Source organism: Papio anubis, chromosome 17 (assembly GCF_008728515.1).
Source record: "Papio anubis isolate 15944 chromosome 17, Panubis1.0, whole genome shotgun sequence".
NCBI classification, from domain to species: Eukaryota; Metazoa; Chordata; class Mammalia; order Primates; family Cercopithecidae; genus Papio; species Papio anubis.
Window position 1 is genome coordinate 18,678,646 of NC_044992.1, and position 23,187 is coordinate 18,701,832.

At 41.5% G+C, this 23,187-nt stretch overlaps 1 protein-coding gene and 1 pseudogene across 3 annotated transcripts in view; one reads left to right on the forward strand and one right to left on the reverse strand.

Annotated features, from left to right (window-relative positions):
* Positions 1–23,187, reverse strand: part of ULK2 (unc-51 like autophagy activating kinase 2) — a 102,958-nt gene that overhangs the window by 69,414 nt on the left and 10,357 nt on the right. For all 3 annotated transcript variants that reach the window (XR_002518031.2, XM_021928830.2, XM_021928829.2), the window contains exons 4-10: positions 15,746–15,778; positions 15,372–15,408; positions 8,421–8,594; positions 6,675–6,748; positions 4,578–4,679; positions 3,292–3,350; positions 626–708 (exon numbers count right to left, since the gene is read on the reverse strand). Coding sequence is in view for 2 of the 3 variants with exons in the window: in XM_021928830.2 (XP_021784522.1) it covers positions 626–708; positions 3,292–3,350; positions 4,578–4,679; positions 6,675–6,748; positions 8,421–8,594; positions 15,372–15,408; positions 15,746–15,778 (562 nt within the window). In the remaining variant the exon portion in view is untranslated. The remainder of the gene's footprint in view (positions 1–625; positions 709–3,291; positions 3,351–4,577; positions 4,680–6,674; positions 6,749–8,420; positions 8,595–15,371; positions 15,409–15,745; positions 15,779–23,187) is intronic.
* LOC108582601 lies at positions 1,798–2,327 on the forward strand (annotated as a pseudogene).

Genomic DNA, 23,187 nt, shown 5'->3' on the forward strand with positions numbered 1-23,187 from the left:
GCAGCAGCCAGCTTGATCCTTTTTAAAAACATTAGTCAGATCACTTTTCCTCCACTCAAAACTCTCTAATGGCTCCCATCACACTTTGTGGAAAAGCCCAAGTCTTCAACTGGCTTTCTAGTTGTTCCTCAAGCTTACAGGCATGTTCCCAGCCCCAAGCATTTGTATTGGCTGTTCACTCTGCTTAAAAAGCTCTTCCCACAGATATCCTATGGCTCACTCTCATTTCAAGTCAAGTCTTTGTTCAAATGTCACTTTCTCAATAAGGTCTTCACTGACTATCTTATTTAAAATTTCAATCCCCACCCCCACCCCACCCCCACTTCTTTATTCCCACAATACTTAGCAACTTCTAATATAATATGTAACTATGGTTTTTAATTTGTTTCTTGTCTCTCTCTACCACTAGAATATATGCTACATGAGGAGAGAGATTTTATTACTCTATCTCCCATACCTAGAACATAGTAATAAGCACTCAATAAATATTTACGAAACTAGTGAAGAAAATAAAAAGAAAAGTGAAACTGATTTCAATTTTCTTCTGAAATCTCTATTTTTAAAATCTTTCAGCACATATAACAATAAAGTTAGAAAGCATGCAAAAGTTGAAACTATTTCTTACCAAAGTCCATTCTATCTTTTTGATTTCTCTGAAGCAAACCCAAAAGGAGATTAGCCAAATAAGGTGATGTTTCTCTGGGAATACTGGGGGAAAGGAAAAACACAACCACCTAAGTGATAAGTTTATATATATAAACAACATTAATTTTTGCCTTCCATATAGTAAACTAAAACATATATGTGGTTTCACAAATACCAATACATTTATACCAAGAAGACCATGTAAGAGTCATCTAAAGAAGGAAAAAAAAGCACTAAACTGCCTTTGAGAAACAGCATCAAATTGAGAAGATTCCTGTACTGTGCTTGTTGTTATTTGAGTATCTGCAGGAGTAAGGCACCTCACAAGCCCAATGTTGAGTTTTACCATAACTTCAATCTTGCACTAATAGTTGCTATAATGTTCTGTATTACAAAATAGCCACTTCCATTTCCGTCTGGAAAAGGGCAGCACTTAAACACAAATGAGAACTAATACAACTTCCTAACATCCAATATGAAAACAACAAGCAATAGGAAAATGAGTGAAGTAATAGAAGTACACAATTCAAAGAATAAGAATTACAAAAATATATTAAACAGGCTGGGCACGGTGTCTTACGCCTGTAATCCCAGCACTTTGAGAGGCCAAGGCGGGTGGATCACTTGAGGTCAGGAGTTCAAGACCAGCGTGAACAACATAGTGAAATCCTGTCTCCACTAAAAATACAAAAATTAGCCGGGCGTGGTAGCCTGCCTGTAGTCCCAGCTACCTGGGAGGCTGAGGCAGGAAAATGGCTTGAAACCGGGAGGTGGACGTTGCAGTGAGCCAAGATCATGCCATTGCACTCCAGCCTGGCAATAGAACAAGACTCTATCTCAAAAAAAAAAAAAAAGAAAGAAAAAGAAAAAGATATTAAACAAATACAAAGGAGCCAAACTCACTAATGAAGAGAACAATCCAAATTAAATTAATAGCTAACTGGTCCTCATGCATTTGTGCAGCATCAAATCCGCTAACATTCTGTGTTGGTAAAAATGAGGGAAAAGGGGCAGTTTTCTATCTTGCTGTATTCACTGGGATAGCCTATTTGGAAAGTGTATCTTTTGGTCTGACAATTCCATTTCTAGAAGTCCAAACTACCAAAATGCACACATACACAAAGGTGTACACACACACACACACACACACACACACTTCACTAGAGCCTGTTTGTAGTGACCAAAAAATGAAAACAGGGATCTGATTAAATAAAGTAATGTACATCTATGGGACTCTCTGTGGCATTTAAAAGCATACAGTGGCAGGTGCAGTTGTGCCCTGGGTCACCAAGATGTCGTTCCCAAAGTATACTCCATCGCGCCTGGCCACTCTGCCCCCAACCCTCGACCCAGCCAAATACGACATATCTCCAGAAACCCGACAGGCGCAAGTCGAGCCGTTGGCCATAAGAGTTCGGCTGAAACAAGAGTACCTGCCTCAGTACAACCACCCCAACTGCAGAGGGCTCATCAAAGATCCTGCCTTGATTCGTTGGACCTATGCAAGATCAGCAAATGTCTATCCTAATTTCAGACCCACTCCTAAAAACTCACTCTTGGGAGCTCTGTGTGGACTTGGACCCCTCTTCTTCTGCTATTATGTTTTCAAAACTGACAGGGATAGGAAAGAAAAGCTTATCCGGGAAGGAAAATTGGGTCAGACATTTAATCTCTCATGTTAAGTCTGTCGATGACTATATGTACTCCTGCTTAAATAGCCTATTAATCATCTAAAAAAAAAAAAAGCATACAGTTGGCCAGGTATGGTGGCTCACACCTATAATCCCAGCACTTTAGGAGGCCAAGGTGGGAGGATCACTTGAGGTCAGGAGTTCAAGACCAGCCTGGCCAACATGGTGAAACCCCGTCTCTAATAATAAAAAAAAAATACAAAAATTAGCCGGGTGTGGTGGCGGGCACCTACAGTCCCAGCTACTAGGGAGGCTGAGGCAGGAGAATTGCTTGAACTAGGGAGGCGGAGGTTGCAGTGAGCCTAGATCGTGCCACTGCACTCCAGCCTGGGAGACAGAGCAAGATTCTGTCTCAAAATAAAAAAGCATACAGTGGCTTTCCACATCCTGTTGAGGAACATCATCTGTGATGTACTACAAAGTAAAAAACAAAAGGACACTGCAAACAACTCACAAAATATGATGTAATTTGTCTTAAACTATGTGTGTGTATAAATACATACATAAACAAGCACTCATCTCAAGATACAAGTTCAAGAGAAAACAAAAGGAAAACAAGCACTCAAACATGTATAAAGAACTCCCACAAAACCTATGTAGAAAGAGATACAGCAAACTCTTGTTACCCCTAAAGAAGAGAGCAAAGCTGTGGGGAATTCACTTTCTACTTTCCGTGTATCTATTCTGTCCACATTACCCTCCCCACAAGGAACACATGTAACTTCCGTATCTTTTTCTTTCAAATTTACATTTACATTTTAAAAGAGAAAGAAAAGAGTACAGTACTACACAGACACCTATGATGTGCCAGCAATTTTCCAATTTGCTATAACAAATGCTTTCACATTATCAACTGAAAAAGAATTCAAAAATGAGAATACATAAAACACAAACAGTTCAAATAAACAACACTGTGTTCACAAATAGTAAAACCCAGTGTAATCTAAACACATACCTAGGCATTAAGCTCCTGTTTTTTTCATAAAACATCCTTAAGTCTTGAGGACTATTGGCCTATTGAAAAAAAAAAGGTTTAATTTCCTAAACAATGGGGGCAAAACTTCCAAATCATATGATTGACGCTCATATTCTTTTTTTTAACGGATTGAGGGAGTGGGAGTTTCAAGGAAGGGATTCAGAGGAAAGGAGGGAAAGTATGAGGGAGGAGGAAAGGAAAGAGAGATGATGCTCATATTCTTGCTACAGAACATAGATTCTCAACTTGAAAGCCATGGATTGCTGAAGGAGCCATAACTGGTCATTAGAAAGTCATAAAACCTATGACATTGTGTGAAAATTCTGTACATCTGAGTATAATGTACCTTTTCTGAGGTAGCTTTTCTGAGGTCAGACTCTCAGAGGAGCCTGAAACTTAGAATAGATTAAGGGTCACTATTCTGAAGGTTACATGGCCTGCCCAGTAAGTACGTTATTGTTGGGTAAAATTCAGGTGTACTTTACCTTAGGACCCTAAAGGAATTCAAAAAAAAGAACTATGTATACTGCTACTATGCAGTCTCTCCACAGCAACAAGTAGCTGATAACAACAACTGCTTAAATGTAGAAGCCTCCTCTACAATGCAAACTAGACTAAGAAATTAAAAGTGTTTAACCTGGCTGTGTCACTAATTTTCTTAATACTATCTTAGGCAAATATTTTCATTTTGTTCCAGTTTTCAAATTCAAAGATCTTCTTTATGACATAAGAAATTATAACATGACAATATGAACTCAAGAGAAATCATCGTGATTATACTCTACAGGGTCACTTTTTGACAGGATGTTGGGGGAGAGGAGCAGACAGACCCATACTAATTTCCATAAAGCGTATATAATTACCTCCCTCTCACCTAGCAGTGTCAGGAATAGAGAGCTAGAGATGGTTTCCAGAGATCTCCCCAGACAGCCCCAGCCCTCATGTGGATTCCAGGATCTCAAAACCAGGCTAACCAGGAAGCTGTGGTGTCACCATTCACACCCATTTCCCATCAGGCTGTTAGCCCTGATCCCAACATACAACAGACTGCATGCCCAGTTCAACTACAAAGGGCAAGCAGATAAAAGGGGAAAACCAAAAGATGTTCTGACTCACTAAAGCAGTTTTTGCCTATAAAAGAATCAAAGTAAGTCACAGAGGAGCCAAAAACACTGCTTTCAAAGTATTCTTCATTTTACAAATCAAACGCAACTATAAAATGACAAGATTCCAAAACTGAGGACATAAGAAAAAAGTCAGCCTACCTGAAAAGGTGGTTTTCCAACTAGGCATTGGTATATCACTGTTCCTATGCTCCACAAGTCAGCCTTAGCATCATAATGTTGAGACATAATAACCTCAGGAGCCTGGGGACAGAGAAATTTAAGGGGCATGCAGTATTTACATAATTAATATGCACATATTAATTAACTGGTAAAGGTGACACTCCTAACAAACTACCAGAATAAAACAACACCCTGTGATAGTTCTCTAATCAAATAATAAGGCAATGAACTTACAACATATTATCATATATTGAGATTTACTAGTAAATCTCAAAATCAATGTTGCATGAAAAGGGGCCAGTTATAGAAACAAATGTTTCAACTGATTATAATGGACACATAAAGTACAATGAGAGGACCAAAATAATAACAAAGAAAAATACACACCATAGGACATGGTGTATAAAATACATACCATAGGACAGAGGTTCCCTCAGGTGTGTGAAAGGAGCAGAGGAGGAAATGGAAACAGGGAGAAGTACAAAAGGAACCTGGGCTGTCTCCAACATACATACATAAATATATATATATATTTTTTTTTTTTTTTTGAGAACAAGTCTCCCTGTGTCACCCAGGCTGGAGTGCAGCGGCACGATCTCGGCTCACTGCAACCTCCACCTCCTGGGTTCAAGCGATTTTCCTGCCTCAGCCTCCCGAGTAGCTGGGATTACATGCACCTGTCACCACACCCAGCTAATTTTTTGTATTTTTAGTAGAGATGGGGTTTCACCATGTTGGCCAGGCTAGTCTCGAACTCCTGACCTTATGATCCTCCCACCTCGGCCTCCCAAAGTGCTGGGATTACAGGCATGAGCCACCATGCCCAGCCTATTTTATTTCTTTCAAAAACAAGATCAAGACAAACATGGCAAAATGCTAACTTTGTGAAATATGGATGGTGGGTACATAGGTGTTTGCTATATTATTCCCTATGTTTTTTGTAATCTGAACACTTCTACAGTAATAAAAACTATGATGCAAAACCCCACACAATAATAAAAATTGTCCTAAAAGCAAAACCATTTATCTGCTGCTTTGTTTCAGGTATTTTCCCACCTCTCATCAAATTTTGCTTTTTAAATATACCATTAATCAGGACAAATACTAAACAGAAATGGAAAATATACTTAAAGATAGTTTTATTTCCCACATGTAACATTTCTTTTTAACTTTAATTCTTTTTGGAAATGGGGTCTTGCTGTGTTCACAGGCTGGCCATGAACTCCTGGGCTTCAGAAGTCCTCCTGCCTCAGTCTCCCAAGTGGTTGGGACCAAAGGCATGCATCACTACATCCAGCTCAGACATAACATTTTTATTTATTTTCCCTAGTAAATTTCTTATTAAGTCAATTTCCTTTAATAATCAGCCAAAACACTCTAACCTCAAGGCTAAACTAATTTTATATTCAAGAAGTACAAAGTAATTTTAAAATTTATATTTTTTATAAATTTAAAATATATAAAATTTATTATATATAAGCAGTAAAATTATGATTGACAGTAAATCTGATAAAATTTTTTTGAAATTTGATTAATAGTTCAAAGTTGATTTTAGTTTAGAGAAATTCTGAATTTAATATAAACCCATTTTAAACTTAGAACTGAAATAGGTACATTTCACATAATTCTGAAGCTCTAGAATTAAGGTATTTCCAGACTTAACACTGCACATTAGTTTAGAAGTTTCATAACCTAACCCTATAATACATGATGATATCTATATGAGAGGATAAAGGGGAAAGCTGAGGTATTTCAGCTTTGAGTGTGAGGCTAACAGAAAAAACATCTACAATATAGGGATCCTGTCAAGAGAGTTAACATGCAAAAGATGAGCACATCCTACAGCTGAAGAAGTGCTCCCATAAGGTGTTTTTTAAGCATTCCTACTTTTATAGTTCACTATGCTAAGGCAAAAGATTTCTGTATTATAGCCTTATCAGTAATATAATTAACATTAGTAATAACAACTTGGACTATATGTAAAATCACATCTTATTTGGAAGCAAGCATTATATTTAAATTCCAATGCTTATGGAGCCACACTTTAAACACACAAGGATGCAAACACTCACTCACCATGTACATCGGGGATCCACACAGTGTTGCAGCCATCATGTTACTATGTAGGTAACGAGCAAAACCAAAATCCGCTATTTCACAAAATAGAAAGTAGAAAATCAAATTATATCTTCGCTCATACCTAACATACATCATATGATTCTTCAAGACACAAGAAGGCACAAAGGACTGTGAAAAATAAACAGCTTACTGAATATCACTGTCCACCAAAGAAAAAACTAGCTACCTCAATTTCAACAAGCTAAAAATAGTAGTAATCATCAACTGTACAAGTCACTCCTCTGCCAGATTTGTAACCAAGGTGCATGAAACTTTGCAAGTGAAAATACTAATTATAGTAAGTAGCTCATTAATACAGTTTTCATTAAATATCAATACCAGATACAGAATGTAAATAATTATGTTTTTATTGTTTCAAATAATTTTGAGGTACTACTAAAAAAAAAAAACTGCCAACAGCTAAACTAGATGGTCTCTGAGATCCCTATGTCAAAAGCCTAGGAACTGTAAAGAATCAGGGTTATGGCTGGGTGTGGCGGCTCATGCCCATAATCCCAGCACTTTGGGAGGCCAAGGTAGGCAGATCACTTGAGGTCAGGAGTTTGAGACCAGCCTGGCCAACATGGTGAAACCCCGTCTCTACTAAAAAAATATATACAGGCCGGGCACAGTGGCTCAAGCCTGTAATCCCAGCACTTTGGGAGGCCGAGACGGGAGGATCACGAGGTCAGGAGATCGAGACCATCCTGGCTAACACGGTGAAACCCCGTCTCTACTAAAGAATACGAAAAACTAGCCGGGCGAGGTGGCGGGCGCCTGTAGTCCCAGCTACTCGGGAGGCTGAGGCAGGAGAATGGCGTAAACCCGGGAGGCGGAGCTTGCTGTGAGCTGAGATCCGGCCACTGCACTCCAGCCTGGGCGACAGAGCGAGACTCCGTCTCAAAAAAAAAAAAAAAAAATATATATATATATATATATATACACAAAAAAAAATGAGCTGGGTGTGGTGGAACATGCCAGCTACTTGCGCATCCCAGCTACTTGGGAGGCTGAGGCAGGAGAATCCCTTGAACCTGGGAGGCGGAGGTTGTAGTGAGCCGAGATCGTGCCTCACTCCAGCCTGGGTGACAGAATGAGACTCCACCTCAAAGAAAAAAAAAGAAACAGGGTTATTAATTTGCTGCCAGTAACCACACCACATCAATTTTCCTCTCGAGAGACACAGGTATTCATATTTAGAGCTCCTGATGAGGGCCTGTCAGCATTGCCTGAGACTTAGCAGACACTGTCAATAATGTAAAGGATTCACCTAAGAGAACTTCACGATGTCAATAAAAATATCAAAATTGCATCAATAAAATCCATCATTTAGCCAGGTGCGGTGGCTCACACCTGCAATCCCAGCACTTTCAGAGGCTGAGGCGGGCAGATCACCTGAGGTTAGGAGTTCAAGACCAGCCTGGCCAACACGGTGAAACCCTGTCTCTACTAAAAATATAAAATTCAGCTAGGCGTAGTGGTGCATGCCTGTAATCCCAGTTACTCAGGAGGCTGAGGCAGGAGAATCACTCAAACCCAGGAGGCGTAGGTTGCAGTGAGCCGAGATCGTCCCACTACACTCCAGTCTGGGCAACAGAGCAAGACTCCATCGCAAAAAAAAAAAATAATCATTCAACAAAGCTAAAGTTGTCTAAAAATAGTTTCAAAAATGTCCTTTCCATAACACAATACACAGCCATTTACCTATTTTGATGCGAATACCACTGACACTTGATTTTCTGCGATTAGCATAGGACAGCAAGATGTTCTGTGGTTTGAGATCTCTGTGGATGATTCCTTTGCTGTGCAGGATTCGCATGGCAGCAGCAATCTGATGCAGAAACACTCTGATGGTGTCTTCACTGAGAGTTCCTTTTGCTGGTACAAAAGGAGTCACGTAAATATTTAAGCACAAAAAATCAAATACTATCTGCATATTCCATCAACAGGATTGGGTTGTGAAGGACAGCATGAAGGGAATAAGGAATTTGGATTCACATTTATTCATTTTTAACTTTAATAATTGACGTTTATGAAGAGATACAAGATTTCTCAAAACTTGTAGTCAACCTGTTGTAAAGAGAACTGATGGGCACTTTCATCTTGTTTCACCTGTGTGTTTTGCTTTTCCCTTCATGTTTTTACTGCTGATGGTGCCCACATGACTCTGAACACCATAGGTACTCAATAAATACGAATGTCCTTTACAAGCCAAAAGCTAAGTTCCCCTTCATATTAGTCAAATATCTAGAAAAAGTGTCCACATTTAATTCCAACCATTATGTGAGCACAAGTTACAAACAAGCAAAATCTTTGACCAGAGGGACCTGGATACTACTGCTACCTGTACCTGTGAGGCATCTGTGTTACTGCATCTACTCTGTCCTTTTATCTCCCATATCCCCCATTCCACTAGAATATTTTTCATAACTAAAGATACCTAAGAATAAATGTTTTAACCTATTTCACCAGTACAAAGAGGTGATATGAACATTATTTGAAAGTAGTGAGTCATTATTCAGTAAATTTTTTTTTTTTTGAGACAGAGTTTCACTCTGCCCCCCCAGGCTGGAGTGCAGTGGCACAATCTCGGCTTACTGCAAGCTCCGCCTCCTGGGTTCAAGAGATTCTCCTGCTTCAGCCACCCGAGTAGCTGGGACTACAGGCATGTTTCACCATGTCCAACTAATTTTTCTACTTTTTGTAGAGACAGGGTTTTGCCATGTTGGCCAGGCTGGTCTTGAACTCCTGACCTAAGTGATCCATTCGCCTCGGCCACCCACAGTGCTGGGATTACAGTGAGAAACATTGTGACGAGCCTATTCAGTAAATTCTACAGTATTTCTGTATATGCCTGAGCATGTTGTGGTTAACAGCTTGATTTGGAGTCTGGCTGCCTTTGTTCAACTCCTAGGTCTTCCACTGAATGTGTTACCCTAAAAGCCGATCCCTCTGTGCCCACCTTCCTCATGTATAAAAGTTGATGAGACTACATGAGGTTGACATGATGATTAAATAAAACCCATTTAATAATGAAAACTTCTGCTCATTTCAGCAGCACATATAATAAAACTGGTACAGAGAAGATTAGCAAAAAAAATTTACATAAAAAAGAAGCCAGGCGCGGTGACTCACGCCTGTAATCCCAGCACTTTGGGAGGCCGAGGCAGGCGGATCACGAGATCAGGAGATTGAGACCACCCCGGCTAACGCGGTGAAACCCCGTCTCTACTAAAAATACAAAAATATTAGCCGGGCTTGGTGGCAGGCGCCTGTAGTCCCAGCTTCTCGGGAGGCTGAGGCAGGAGAATGGCGTCAACCCGGGAGGCGGAGCTTGCAGCGAGCTGAGATCGCACTTCTGCACTCCAGCCTGGGTGACAGAGCAAGACTCCATCTCAAAAAAAAAAAAAAAAAAGAAAAGAAAAGAAAAAAATTATGAAATCTTTAGAAAAGGGCTTTGCACATAATATTTCAATGTAGTAAGTATGCAAATTGCCGGGCGCGGTGGCTCAAGCCTGTAATCCCAGCACTTTGGGAGGCCGAGACGGGAGGATCACGAGGTCCAGGAGATCGAGACCATCCTGGCTAACATGGTGAAATCCCGTCTCTACTAAAAAATACAAAAAAACTAGCCGGGCAAGGTGGCGGGCGCCTGTAGTCCCAGCTACTCGGGAGGCTGAGGCAGGAGAATGGCGTAAACCCGGGAGGCGGAGCTTGCAGTGAGCTGAGATCCGGCCACTGCACTCCAGCCTGGGCCACAGAGCGAGACTCCCTCTCAAAAAAAAAAAAAAGTATGCAAATAAGCTTATTACAATGAGTCTAAAAGTCACAAGTGTAATTCCTTACCTCCACTGAGGATTTAGTATCCGTGTACCTATTTAAATTATTTGTGATGCATGTCTGTCCATGTAATTCTTAGAATATGTTCTATATAACCTTTCCATTTGTAAATAAGAGAGAAATAACATTAATACTTGGAACAAGTGAAATATTATGGTTTTAAAATCATTTTAATGACCTGTCAAGTTTTACATGTCCTTAACATCTTCAAATAAAATAAAACTTTATGTTTTAAAAATTATCAAATATGGCCCAGTGTGTGGCTCATGCCTGTAATCCCAGCACTTTGGGAGGCCATGGCAGACCGATTGCTTGAGCCCAGGAGTTTGAGACCAGCCTAGGCAACATGGTAAGACTCTGCCTCTACAAAAAAATTAAAAATTAAGGCTGGGTATGGTGGCTCACACCTGTAACCCCAGCACTTTGGGAGGCCAACGTGAGCGAATCACTTGAGCTCAGGAGTCTGAGACCACCCTGGGTAACATGATGAAACCCCACCTCTACTAAAATGCAAAAAATTAGCCAGGCATGGTGGCACACGTCTACGGTCCAGCTACTTGGGAGGCTGAGGCACGAGAATCACTTGAGCCTGGGAGGCAGAAGTTGCAGTGAGCCGAGATCGTGCCATTGCACTCCAGCTTGGACTACACAGATGCCATCTCAAAAATTAATAAATAAAATTAAAAATTAAAATTAAAAAAAATTTCAGGGGGCTGGGTGCGGTGGCTCACGCCTGTAATCCCAGCACTTTGGGAGGCCAAGGCAGGTGGATCACGAGGTCAGGAGTTTGAGACCAGCCTGGCCAACACGGTGAAATGCTGTCTCTACTAAAAATACAAAAATTAGCCCGGCATGGTGGTGCACACCTGTAGTCCCAGCTACTCGGGAAGCTGAGACAGGAGAATAGTCTGAACCCGGGAGGTGGAGCTTGCAATGAACCAAGATCCTGCCACCACACACCCACCCGGGAAAAAAAAAAAAAAACCAACCCCACCTCTCAAAAAAAAAAAAAAAAAAAAAAAAAATTCATCCTTTGGAGATGAACACTGTTAAAAATTTGATGTACATTTTTCCAGATCTACTTTCTTGCAGATGCTAATATATATATTATTGCATAATAGTGGAGAGGTCAAATCAACAACTAGAATTTTATTTTTGTTATGTTTTACTTAAATTACATTGCGACAACTGAAATGGATGGTGTATTTAAAATTCATTTTGGCCGGGCACGGCGGCTCACGCCTGTATTCCCAACACTTTGGGAGGCCGAGGAGGGTGGATCGCCTGAGGTCAGGAGTTCAAGACCAGCCTGGCCAACATGGCGAAACCCTGTCTCTACTAAAAATACAAAATTAGCCAGGCACAGTGGCAGGTGCCTGTAGCATACTTGGGAAGCTGAGGCAGGAGAATGGCTTGAACCCAGGTAGCAGAGGTTGCAGTGAGCCGAGATCGCACCACTGCACTCCAGCCTGGGCGATAGAGTGAGACTCTGTCTCAAAAAGATAAAAAAGAAAAAAAAGAAAGAAAGAAAATGTGAAAATGTAAAAGGTGCTTGTTTCAAAGAGCAAATTAAAGGACTAAATGATCCTATTGTGACACAATGGCATTCAACCTTCTAGACATTCCAGACCTTCCAAACATTCCAGACCTTCTAGACCAGTGCTCTCCAACATGAGTATTAAGGTGGCCACACATCAAACTTTCCATTTTCTTGTGGCCAGATTTTAAAAGGTGAAAAGAAAAAGATATAATTAATATATTTAACTCAATATATCCAAAATATTACCATTTCAACTCGTAATAAATACTTTTAAATTAATGAGATTTAATCATTCTTTCCTTCTGATGAAGTATTCAAATTCCGTTATGCATTTTACACTTACAGCACATCTTGATTCTGCCTAGCCACATTTCAAGAGCCCAATGTGGTCAGTGGTTACTATATTGGACAGTGCAGCTCTCAATAATTCCTCTAAGGACCAGAATTTCTTTCATATGTCTTTAAAGTGCTTTCATACTACAAGGGATTCCCTTACAGACTGTGACAGAGAAAGACCAGGGAGAAGTTATAAAACCAAAATCATACAGCAGTATGAGTAAACACTGGTGCTAGAACCATGCTTGCCTGACTGACTCCAACATTCAAGCTCTTAAGCTCTTCACTATTGAGTCTCCTAACAATATTGCTTTAGAGTATCAAACACAAGAGTTCAACAAAACTGTTGTAATAGTGCTTCTACGGGTGAATAATAGTTGTTAATGAGACTGATATTCTTTTTTTTTTTTTTTTTTAACAACATGCTCTCTAGAAAAGAAAAAACTCTTTTTTTGTTCTTTGAGACGGAGTCTTGCTCTGTCACCCAGGCTGGAGTGCAGTGGTGTGATCTCAGCTCGCTGCAAGCTCCGCCTCCCGGGTTCACGCCATTCTCCCGCCTCAGCCTCCCAAGCAGCTAGGACTACAGGCATGCACCACCATGCCCAGCTACATTTTATATTTTTAGTAGAGACAGGGTTTCACCATGTTGAACAGGCTGGTCTACAGGCTGGTCTACCAGGCCTGGTCTACAGGCCTGTAGCTGGGACTACAGGCGCCCGCCACAACACCCGGTTAATTTTTTGTATTTTTAGTAGAGATGGGGTTCCACCATGTCAGTCAGGATGGTCTTGATCTCCTGACCTCGTGATCCACCCGTCTGGGCCTCCCAAAGTGCTGGGATTATAGGCATGAGCCACAGGAGTCAAAAAACAACTGGTATTCTAATGAGGGCTGTAAGCTGGTGTCACTCAGTCTGACCCCAAGTAGAAAAGCGCTTCATCAGGAACACCAAGAACGTGAAGAAAGGCAGGGCAGGGTGCTTTCCAGCTTCAACTCCTTTCCAACAGCAGTGAATGAAAGTGTCTGTCTCACTGCGTTCTGTTTATGAATAACATTTTGAAATGTGTTTACTAAATTGACAGTTTTTTTTTTAAACTACCAAATTCAGGACAATGACTGCCTCTAGGGAAAGGACAGGAATGGGACTGCAGAAGGGCTTACAGGGAGCTTCAACTGTATTTATAATTTCTTTTCTCTATTTTTTTGAGTTTTTTTTGAGACAGAGTCTTGCTCTGTAGCCCAGGCTGCAGTAAAATGGTTTGATCTCAGCTCACTGCAACCTCTGCCACCCGGGTCCAAGAGATTCTCCTGCCTCAGCCTCCCAAGCAGCTAGGACTACAGGCATGCACCACCATGCCCAGCTACATTTTATATTTTTAGTAGAGACAGGGTTTCACCATGTTGAACAGGCTGGTCTCAAACTCCTGACCTCAAGTGATCCGCCCACCTTGGCCTCCCAAAGTGCTGGGATTACAGGTGTGAGCCACCATGCCCAGCCTATAATTCCCTTGTAAATGGTGGTGGGGGTGCAAGTACCAGTATTCTTTACATTTTTCTCTACACAGCTTCTGAATGTTAGCAATATTCTATATTATCCTATATATCTATGTTATATTTTGTAAATTGTCCACAGTGCTTTTACCATCAACTGCCGTAATCTATTTTTTTTTTTTTTTTCTGAGATGGGAGTTTCTATCTTGTTGCCCAGGCTGGAGTGCAATGTCGTGATCTCGGCTCACTGCAACTTCCACCTTCTGGATTCAAGTGATTCTCCTGCCTCAGCCTCCCAAGTAGCTGGGATCACAGGCATGTGCCACTACCCCCAGCTAATTCTGTATTCTTAGTAGAGATGAGTTTTCTCCATGTTGGTCAGGCTGGTCTCGAACTCCCAACCTCAGGTGATCCACCCGCCTCGGCCTCCCAAAGTGCTGGGATTATAGGCATGAGCCACCGCGCTCAGACGCCGTAATCTATTTATAGGTTGAATGTGTTAACTTTTTACTGTCTTTTTGCATATTCCCCTTGTATCTTTTAAGGGGTGAACAAGTAGGTACTGGCTTCACTGGCCAGGTGCGGTGGCTCACCCTATAATTCCAGCACTTTGGGAGGCCTAGGCTGGCGGATCACGAGGTCAGGAGTTTGGGACCAGCCTGATCAACATGGTGAAACCCTGTCTCTACTAAAAATATAAAAATTAGCTGGGCGTGGTGGCATGTACCAGTAATCCCAGCTACTCAGGAGGCTGAGGCAGGAGAATCACTTGAACTCAGGAGGCGGAGGTTGCAGTGAGCCGAGAATGCACCACTGCACTCCAGCCTGGGTGACAGAGCAAGACTTTGTCTCCAAAAAAAAAAAAAAAAAAAGAAAGAAAAAGAAAATACTCTGGAGGCACACAATTTGATCTGAATGCTTCATATCCTACATGTATGCATTTTGGGTTCAAAATTTCAAGCACCATCTAATACTAAAATCTTACTTCTGTACCACAAAATAATTTCATTGTTACCTTTAATGCCTTATAATGTTTTTTGTTGCCTTTTTTTAATTACAAGAAATGTTCACACAAATACATTCTTGGATACATTTTTCCACTACAACTTTTTTTTATTTTGAAAGAAATGAAAAGGACTACAACTCAGTGAAGCCTTTTGAAGGAGAGGAATTCTATGGGGTTTCTCCTCTCCTGGGGATAGGACCATCTCTCAAACACTATCAGAGACAGACACACAAAAAGGTAAATACTTATATACAAGTAAAGCTTAGGAACAAAACCACAAACAACTGGTCTGCAAAGTGATCACAAGTCAAACAAATACACAAATATTTATTGAATGTTTCTATACAAGAGCAGAAAACGGGTAGTGTATTTCAAAAGTACCTCTTAGAATTAAACAGGCTGCAGCACTATCTTTATTGAACACTGACACACACACAGTTACCTTGCAAATAATCTGCGAGGTCTCCACCATTGCAATACTGACATAGAAAAGAGAAAGTAATGAAAATAAACACAGTGATTCAAGATTAATTCAATCCATTGTCAATTGTGATTAAAAAATCATTTGTATATAATCTCATGTAAATATAGCCTAAAAACATTACAGATTCAAAATTTTTTAAATTTTATATTCCTTGAGTAGAATCTAGATCACTGAATCAACTTTATTAATATAAACATTCAAATAATTTATCTACTGTCAATCTTAAGGTTCATATTAATCAAAAGGGATTTGAAATATGAAGATTTATGCTAGAATCTAAAAAAAAAAAAGAAATTTGAAATAAATTAAACATAAGTTTGTATACTACCTACCTCCATCACCAAAAAGACAGAGTTGGGTAATTCCTGAAAAGTAAACATATTAAATATAATTTAGAGAAAAATTAAACACAAAATTTAAGTATAATGATAGTTAAAAATACCACACTTGTTCATTATTAAAACTGGTAAAATGAAACCACAAAATCTATTAGAAGGTGAAATTAAAATTCGCAACACAATGATATATCTCCTCTAAAAAGCCAAATCAAGTTTTAGTAACACTAATGTAGTCATCAACAAGTAAAATTTTGTTTACAGAAATAACTACATAAAGATTCATCTTTTGGTTATGATTGACCTAAAACAACAGATCTAGGACAAAAAGCACGGTAAATTTACAACGGGGAAAAAGGAAGGATTCTTTGGTCCTTGGGGAAACACTTCCTCTATGAAAAGTTTATGATTTGGAGCAGCAAAATGGCATAATCCTCCCTAGTAACACTAAATGCACAATCTGATTTCTGGAATATATTACTCAGGATGTCTGGCTTTTTGTTTTTCTGTTTTTTATGTTTATTTGGGGCAATCGCATTATCAGCAATTGTTGGCAAAGGGAAATGTTTTATCACATTATCAACACATGTTCCAAAATGTTGAGGAAATGAATTGAGGCCTCTTAAAAAGTCTCTCAAATCCATATAACTCCAAGTCTGCTGTTGATTAAGTAACTCAAATATTGATTAGCTGGCTCTTATATAAAAAATGGCATATAAATACCATTTATTAAAAAATGGCAATTTTTATAACGATAACTAAATTTCAGATTGAACTTCCCTGTGGCTTAACTTGAGCCAGTGTGCAAATGTGATTCAAAATATAGCTTTTGGCCAGGCACGGTGGCTCACGCCTGTAATCCCAGCACTTTGGGGGGGCCGAGGCAGGCAGATCACAAGGTCAGGAGATCGAGACCATCCTGGCTAACACAGTGAAACCCTGTCTCTACTAAAAATACAAAAAATGAGCCGGGCATGGTGGCGGACAACTGTAGTCCCAGCTACTTGGGAGGCTGAGGCAGGAGAACTGCGTGAACTCAGGAGGCGGAGCTTGCAGTGAGCCAAGATCGTGTCACTGCACTCCAGCCTGGGCGACAGAGCCAGATTCCGTCTCAAAAAAAATATATATATATATATATACACACACACACACACACACACACACACAGACACACAGCTTTTGGGCTGTCTGTAGTGGCTCACACCTATAATCCCAACACTTTGGAAGGCCAAGGTGGCAGGATCACTTGAGCCCAAGAGTTCAAGACTAGTCTAGGTAACACATGGAGAACTCATCTCTACTAACAATTAAAAAATGGCTGGGCACAGTGGCTCACGCCTGTAATCCCAGCACTTTGGGAGGCTGAGACAGGTGGATCACCTAAACTAGGGAGTTCGAGATCAGCTTGGCCAACATGGTAAAACTCCGTCTCTAATAAAAATACCAAAAAAAAAAAAAAATTAGCCGGGCGTGGCGGCAAGTGCCTGTAATCCCAGCTACTTGGGAGGCTGAGGCATGAGAATCACTTGAACCCAGGAGGCAGAGGTTGCAGTGAGCCGAGATTGTACGACTGCACTCCAGCCTGGGCAATAGAGTGAGACTTTGTCTCAGGAAAAAAAAAAAAAAAAATTAGGCCGGGCACAGTGGCTCACGCCTGTAATCCCAGCACTTTGGGATGCCAAGGTGGGCAGATCACCTGAGCTCAGGAGTTCAAGACCAGCCCGGCCAACATGGTGAACACCGTCTCTCTCTACTAAAAATACAAAAAAATTAGCCAGGCACAGTGGTGCCTGCCTGCAATCCCAGCTACTCCAGAGGCTGAGGCATGAGTGTCGCTTGAGCCTGGGAGGTGGAGGTTGCAGTGAGCTGAGATCACGCCACTGTACTCCAGCCTAGGCAACAGAATGAGACCCCATCACAAAATAAATAAACAATAAAAATAAAAAAGTCTTGAAGGACACAAAACAGTATTTTCTTCTGGAAAGAGGAAATAAAGAGGTATACGAAGAGGGCATCTCAGCTGGATGTGGTACCTCACGCCTGTAATCTCAGCACTTTGGGAGGCCGAGGCGGGTGGATCAGGGCGATCCCAGTTCAAGACCAGCCTGGCCAATCACAGTGAAACCCCATCCCTAAAACACAAAAAATTGGCTAGGCGTGGTGGCATGTGCTGAGTCCCAGCTACTCTGGAGGCAGGAATGCAGATCAGGAAAGGCAGGGTGCAGTGAACCGAGATCCTTTTTATTGCATAAAGCACAGCAGGCAGAGCAGGAACTCCATCTCAAAAAAATTTTTTAAATACAAAATTATGGCTGGAGTGGGGTGAAGCGTGCACCTATAATCCCAGCTGCCTGGGAGACTGGCCCTTGGAGAACCACTTGAATCCAGGGCCGGGAGGTTGCAGTGAGCGAGATTAAGCCACTGCACTCCAGCCTGGTGACAAACAAGACTCAAAAAAAAAAAAGCAGGCCGGTGGCGGTGGCTCCAAACCTGTAATCCCAGCACTTTGGGAGGCCGAGAGAGGCGGATCCGAGGTCAGGAGATTAAGACTCCTCCTGGCTAACGGTGAAACCCGATCTCTACTAAAAATACAAAAAACTAGCGGCAGTGGGGCGGATCTGTGATCCCAGCCGCGCTTTCGGGGAGGCTGAGAGCAGGAAGAAGCGGCGTGAACCGGGGCCCGGAGCTGCAGTGAGTACCACTGCGCCAGCCTGGGCGACAGAAGCGGGGCTCCGTTTCAAAAATAGGCGGTGTGGCTCACGCCTGTAATCCCAACACTGGGAGGCTGAGCCAGCGAACCCTACAAGAATCAGGTCGAGACCATCTGGCACACAGTGAAACCCGTCTCTGAAAAATACAAAATCAGCCAGAACAGGGCTGCAGTCATGCTCCTCAGGAGGCTAAAGAGGCAGGAGAATAAGCGTGAACCCGGAGACAGAGCAGTGAGCTGAGATCACCACTGCACTCCAGCCTGGGCAACAGAACATGACAGAGCGAGACTGTCTCAAAAAAAAAAAAAAAGAAGAGGGCATCTCTTTTTTACTTCATATATTGCTAGACTATTTTAAGTGTTTTTATACTGAAGCTCATTTACTTTTGTAATTTAAAAAAACAATAAATTCTTTTTAAAAGTCAAAATAACATGAGTAGGTGGTTCTCTCAAGTAAACTCAGATGCCTAGAAGTAGAAGTAAAGAAAATGGCAGCATGATACAAAGCAACAGAAAAGAAGTAAATGACAAGCCAGACAATTCAAAGAAAAATTCCTGGTTTCTTTTTTATTTTAAAGTGATATTTTTTTTCTTTTCCTTTTTTTTTTTTTTTTTTTAAGACAAGGTCCTACTCTATTACCCAGGCTGCAATTCAGTGGTGTGATGGCTCACTGCAACCTCCGCCTCCAGGTTTCAAGCAAGTCTCCTGCTTGAAACAGGTGCGTACCACCACGCCCAGCTAATTTTTATGTAGTTTTTCTAGAGATGGGGTTTTGCCACGTTGTCCAGGCTGGTCCCAAACTCCTGGACTCGAGCGATCTGCCCACTTTGCCCTCCCAAAGTGCTGGGATTACAAGCATGAGCCACTGCACCTGGCCTAATTCCTGGTTACTAAAACCCAAATCCTCACACCTCTCTGCTATATTCTTAATTCATTCTCCATTCCTCAGGCAACTTCTGTGGTTTATCTCACAGGAAAAGAGGAAAGAAACATTCCTACAATCTTTGGGCTTATTTCCCTTGGGGTTACCTGGTACTAGACTGTCTCACAGCATGACTAAGTAGGGTTGGAATTATCATCCATACTTTGGTGAGAGGGTGGTGTTAACATGGAAAAAGTGGTTTGCTCAAGATCCTAAGTTGAGTTTGCTAATAACAGTACTCTAAGCCCACGTTTCCTTATTCACATCTATGGCTCTTCCTCTTATGTCATTTCTTAGTCCATTTAGGCTGCTAAATTTTCATAACAAACTACCATACACTGGGGGGTTGAAAATAGAAATGTACTTCTCACAATTCTGGAGGCTGGGAAGTCCATCAAGGCACAGGCAAATCTGGCGTCTGGTGAAGGCCCACTTCTGGTTCAGACAGCCATCTTCTCACAATAAGCTCACATAGTTGAAGGAACAAGGGAGCTCCCTCTGTGGTCTCTTATAAAGGCACTAATATCTCATTCATGACACCTCCACCCTCACGATCTAATGAGGCCCCACCTCCTAATACCATCACCTTGAGGGATAGGATTTCAACACATGAATTTTGGAGGGACATGAACATTGACACCACAGCAAATCAAGTTCTACAAAACTTAGAGATGCAAAATACAATACATGAAAGCCAATTCTGGCCGGGCATGGTGGCTCACGCCTGTAATCCCGGCACTTTGGGAGGCCAAGGCGGGCGAATCGCCTGAGGTCAGGAGTATGAGACCAGCCTGGCCAACACGGTGAAACCCGTCTCTACTAAAAATACAAAAATTAGCCGGGTGTGGTGGTGCATGCCTGTAATCCTCAGAAGGCTGACGGAGGAGAATTGCTTGCTTGAACCCAGGAGATGAAGGTTGCAGTGAGCCGAGATTGTGCCACTGCACTCCAGCCTGGGCAACAGAGTGAGACTCCATCTCAAAAAAAAAAAAACAGCACACAAAAAGAAGGCCAGTTCTAGCTTCCTGATCTAACACAAACCCAACATAGGTTTGTGGAAAAACTCTCCCTCAATGTGTATCTCAGTAATACCAATTACACCAAAGGCTGCAAAAATATTCAGAATATATAATACTGATTTATAAATAAATTTATAAATTGATTGATACTCACCTACTCTGACCCTGATTTGCTACAATTCTTCAAATTCCCTAAGTCCTAACTCTTTTTAACAGTCTTACAGAAGACTTCTTCTGTAGATATCCTCAAAAACAGGTTAAGAGTCTGGGATAGCTGGTTGTGCTTTCTGGATAATAAGTTGAATCCCTACATTATCCCTTTGTACATAACTAAGTTCCAGAGATCAAAAATATAAATATGAAAAAATGAAACCCTAAGTACTAGATGAAAACACAGAGAATCATTTTCATAAGCTCAGGGTAAAGAAATCTATAATATGAAACCTAGGGGTCATTAAAGAACAGGTTGGATAAATTCTACCATGTAGGAACTTCTATATATTAAAAAGAGGCAGGTGGGGCACTGTGGCTTACGCCTGTAATCCCAGCACTTTGGGAGGCCGAGGCAAGTGGATCACGAGGTCAGGAGTTCAAGACCAGCCTGGCCAAGATGGTGAAACCCTGTCTCTACTAAAACACAAAAATTAGCTGGGCTTGAGAGTAGGGTGCCTGTAATCCCTTCTCCAGGAAGAGCTGAGGCAGGAGAATTGCTTGAACCCAGGAAGTGGAGGTTGCAGTGAGCTGATATCACGCCATTGTACTCCAGACTGGGCAACAGAACAAGACTGTATCTCAAAAAAAAAAAAAAAAAAAGAGGCTAGGCCAGGTGTGGTGGCTCACGCCTGTAATCCCACCACTTTGGGAGGCTGAGGCAGGTGGATCACTTGAGGTCCGCAGTTCGAGAGCAGCCTGGCCAGCATGGTGAAACCCTATCCCTACTAAAAATACAAAAATTAGCCAGGTGTGGTGGTAGTCGCCTATAATCCCAGCTACTGGGGAAGCTGAGGCAGAATCACTTGAACCCGAGAGGCAGAGGCTGAAGTGAGCTGAGATTACGCCATTGCATTCCAGCCTGGGCAACACAGTAAGACTCCATCTCAAAAAAAAAAAAAAAAGGCTAAAATAAGACTCCCCCAAAATACCAGACAAAATGGGAAAAATATCTCAAAACATGACAAAGAGCTATCAACTCTGATTCCCTCTTGTTTACCTCCTACAGTCCAAGTGCCCAAGTCCTATCAATTCTATCTCCTAAACATCTCACCAATCTATCCAGGCCTCTGTCTCCATTGATACCACCATTCTTTCTTACCCAGATATAAATAACTCCTTCTTTTTAATAACGGTATACACTGAGCATGGTGGCTCAGGCCTGTAATCCCAGCTACTCAGGAGGCAAAGGCAGGAAGATCATTTGAGCCCAGGAGTTAGAGGCTGCAAGGAGATACGACGGCGCCACAGAAGAAATGCACTCCAGCCTGAGTAACAGAGTAAGACCCCATTTCTAAATAAGTATTTAAAAATAAAAATAAATGTACAGTTCAATGTGTTGTGACAAATGTTTACACCTATATATCTACCCTGCCAATCAAACTACATAACAATTCCATCATCCCAAAAAGTTCTCTCGTGCCCCTTTCCCATCAGTCCCTGGGACCAAGAGGCAACCTCTGTTCTGATTTCTATCACCCTAGCTTACTTCTGACTCTTCCCAAAATTCACAAAAACAGAATTATACTGTAGCAGTATATGGCACGCTTCCTTTTCTCAAAATAACGTTTGAGGCCAGGTGCGGTGGCTCACGCCTGTAATCTCAGCACTTTGGGTGGCCGAGGCGGGCGGATCACATGGTCAGGAGATCGAGACCATCCTGGCTAACACGGTGAAACTCTGTCTCTACTAAAAATACAAAAACAAAATTAGCCAGGCATGGGGGCGGGCGCCTGTAGTCCCAGCTACTTAGGAGGCTGAGGCGGGAGAATGGCGTGAACCTGGGAGGTGGAGCTTGCAGTGAGCCGAGATCGCACCACTGCACTCCAGCCTGGGTGACAAAGTGAGACTCTGTCTCAAAAAAAAAAACCAAAAACAAATTTTAAAATTTTTTATGGTCAGGCACAGTGGCTCACTTTGGGAGGCCAAGACGGGCAGATCACCTGAGGTCAGGAGTTCAAGACCAGGCAGGCCAAATATGGTGAAACCTCTTCTTTACTAAAAATAGAGAAATTAGCCAGGCGTGGTAGCAGGGCACCTGTAATCCCAGCTACTCAGGAGGCTGAGGCAGGAGAATCGCTTGAACCTGGGAGGCAGAGGTTGCACTGCGCCAAGATCATGGCATTGCACTCTAGCCTGGGCAACAGAGCGAGACTCTGTCTCAAAAAAAAAAACAACTTTTTTTATATGTTCCTACTACAGCTTCTGATACAACATCTTCTGAGTTTCTTATCTTGATTTAAAATGTCTTTCCATCCCTTGGATTATATAGTCATCTAAATATTATTCTGAGACTATTATTGTTTACTTTATATATTTAAGCCTTTAATTCATTTGGAAATTATTTTGGAAAATGATGAGAATGGTGTTCCAATTCTATTTTTTGTCAGATGTCTCAGTTTTATGAACACCACCTATTAAATGAATCATCTTTTTCTTGAGATACTAAGAATTACCAAGAGGTAGATATTTAACCAGACCACTGACAATCACACAGTTATATATTCCTAAGTGAAAGTATTTATCTCATGCTCGGAGTGCTCTAGAAGATTTATCTTTTGAAAAACAAAAATGGTA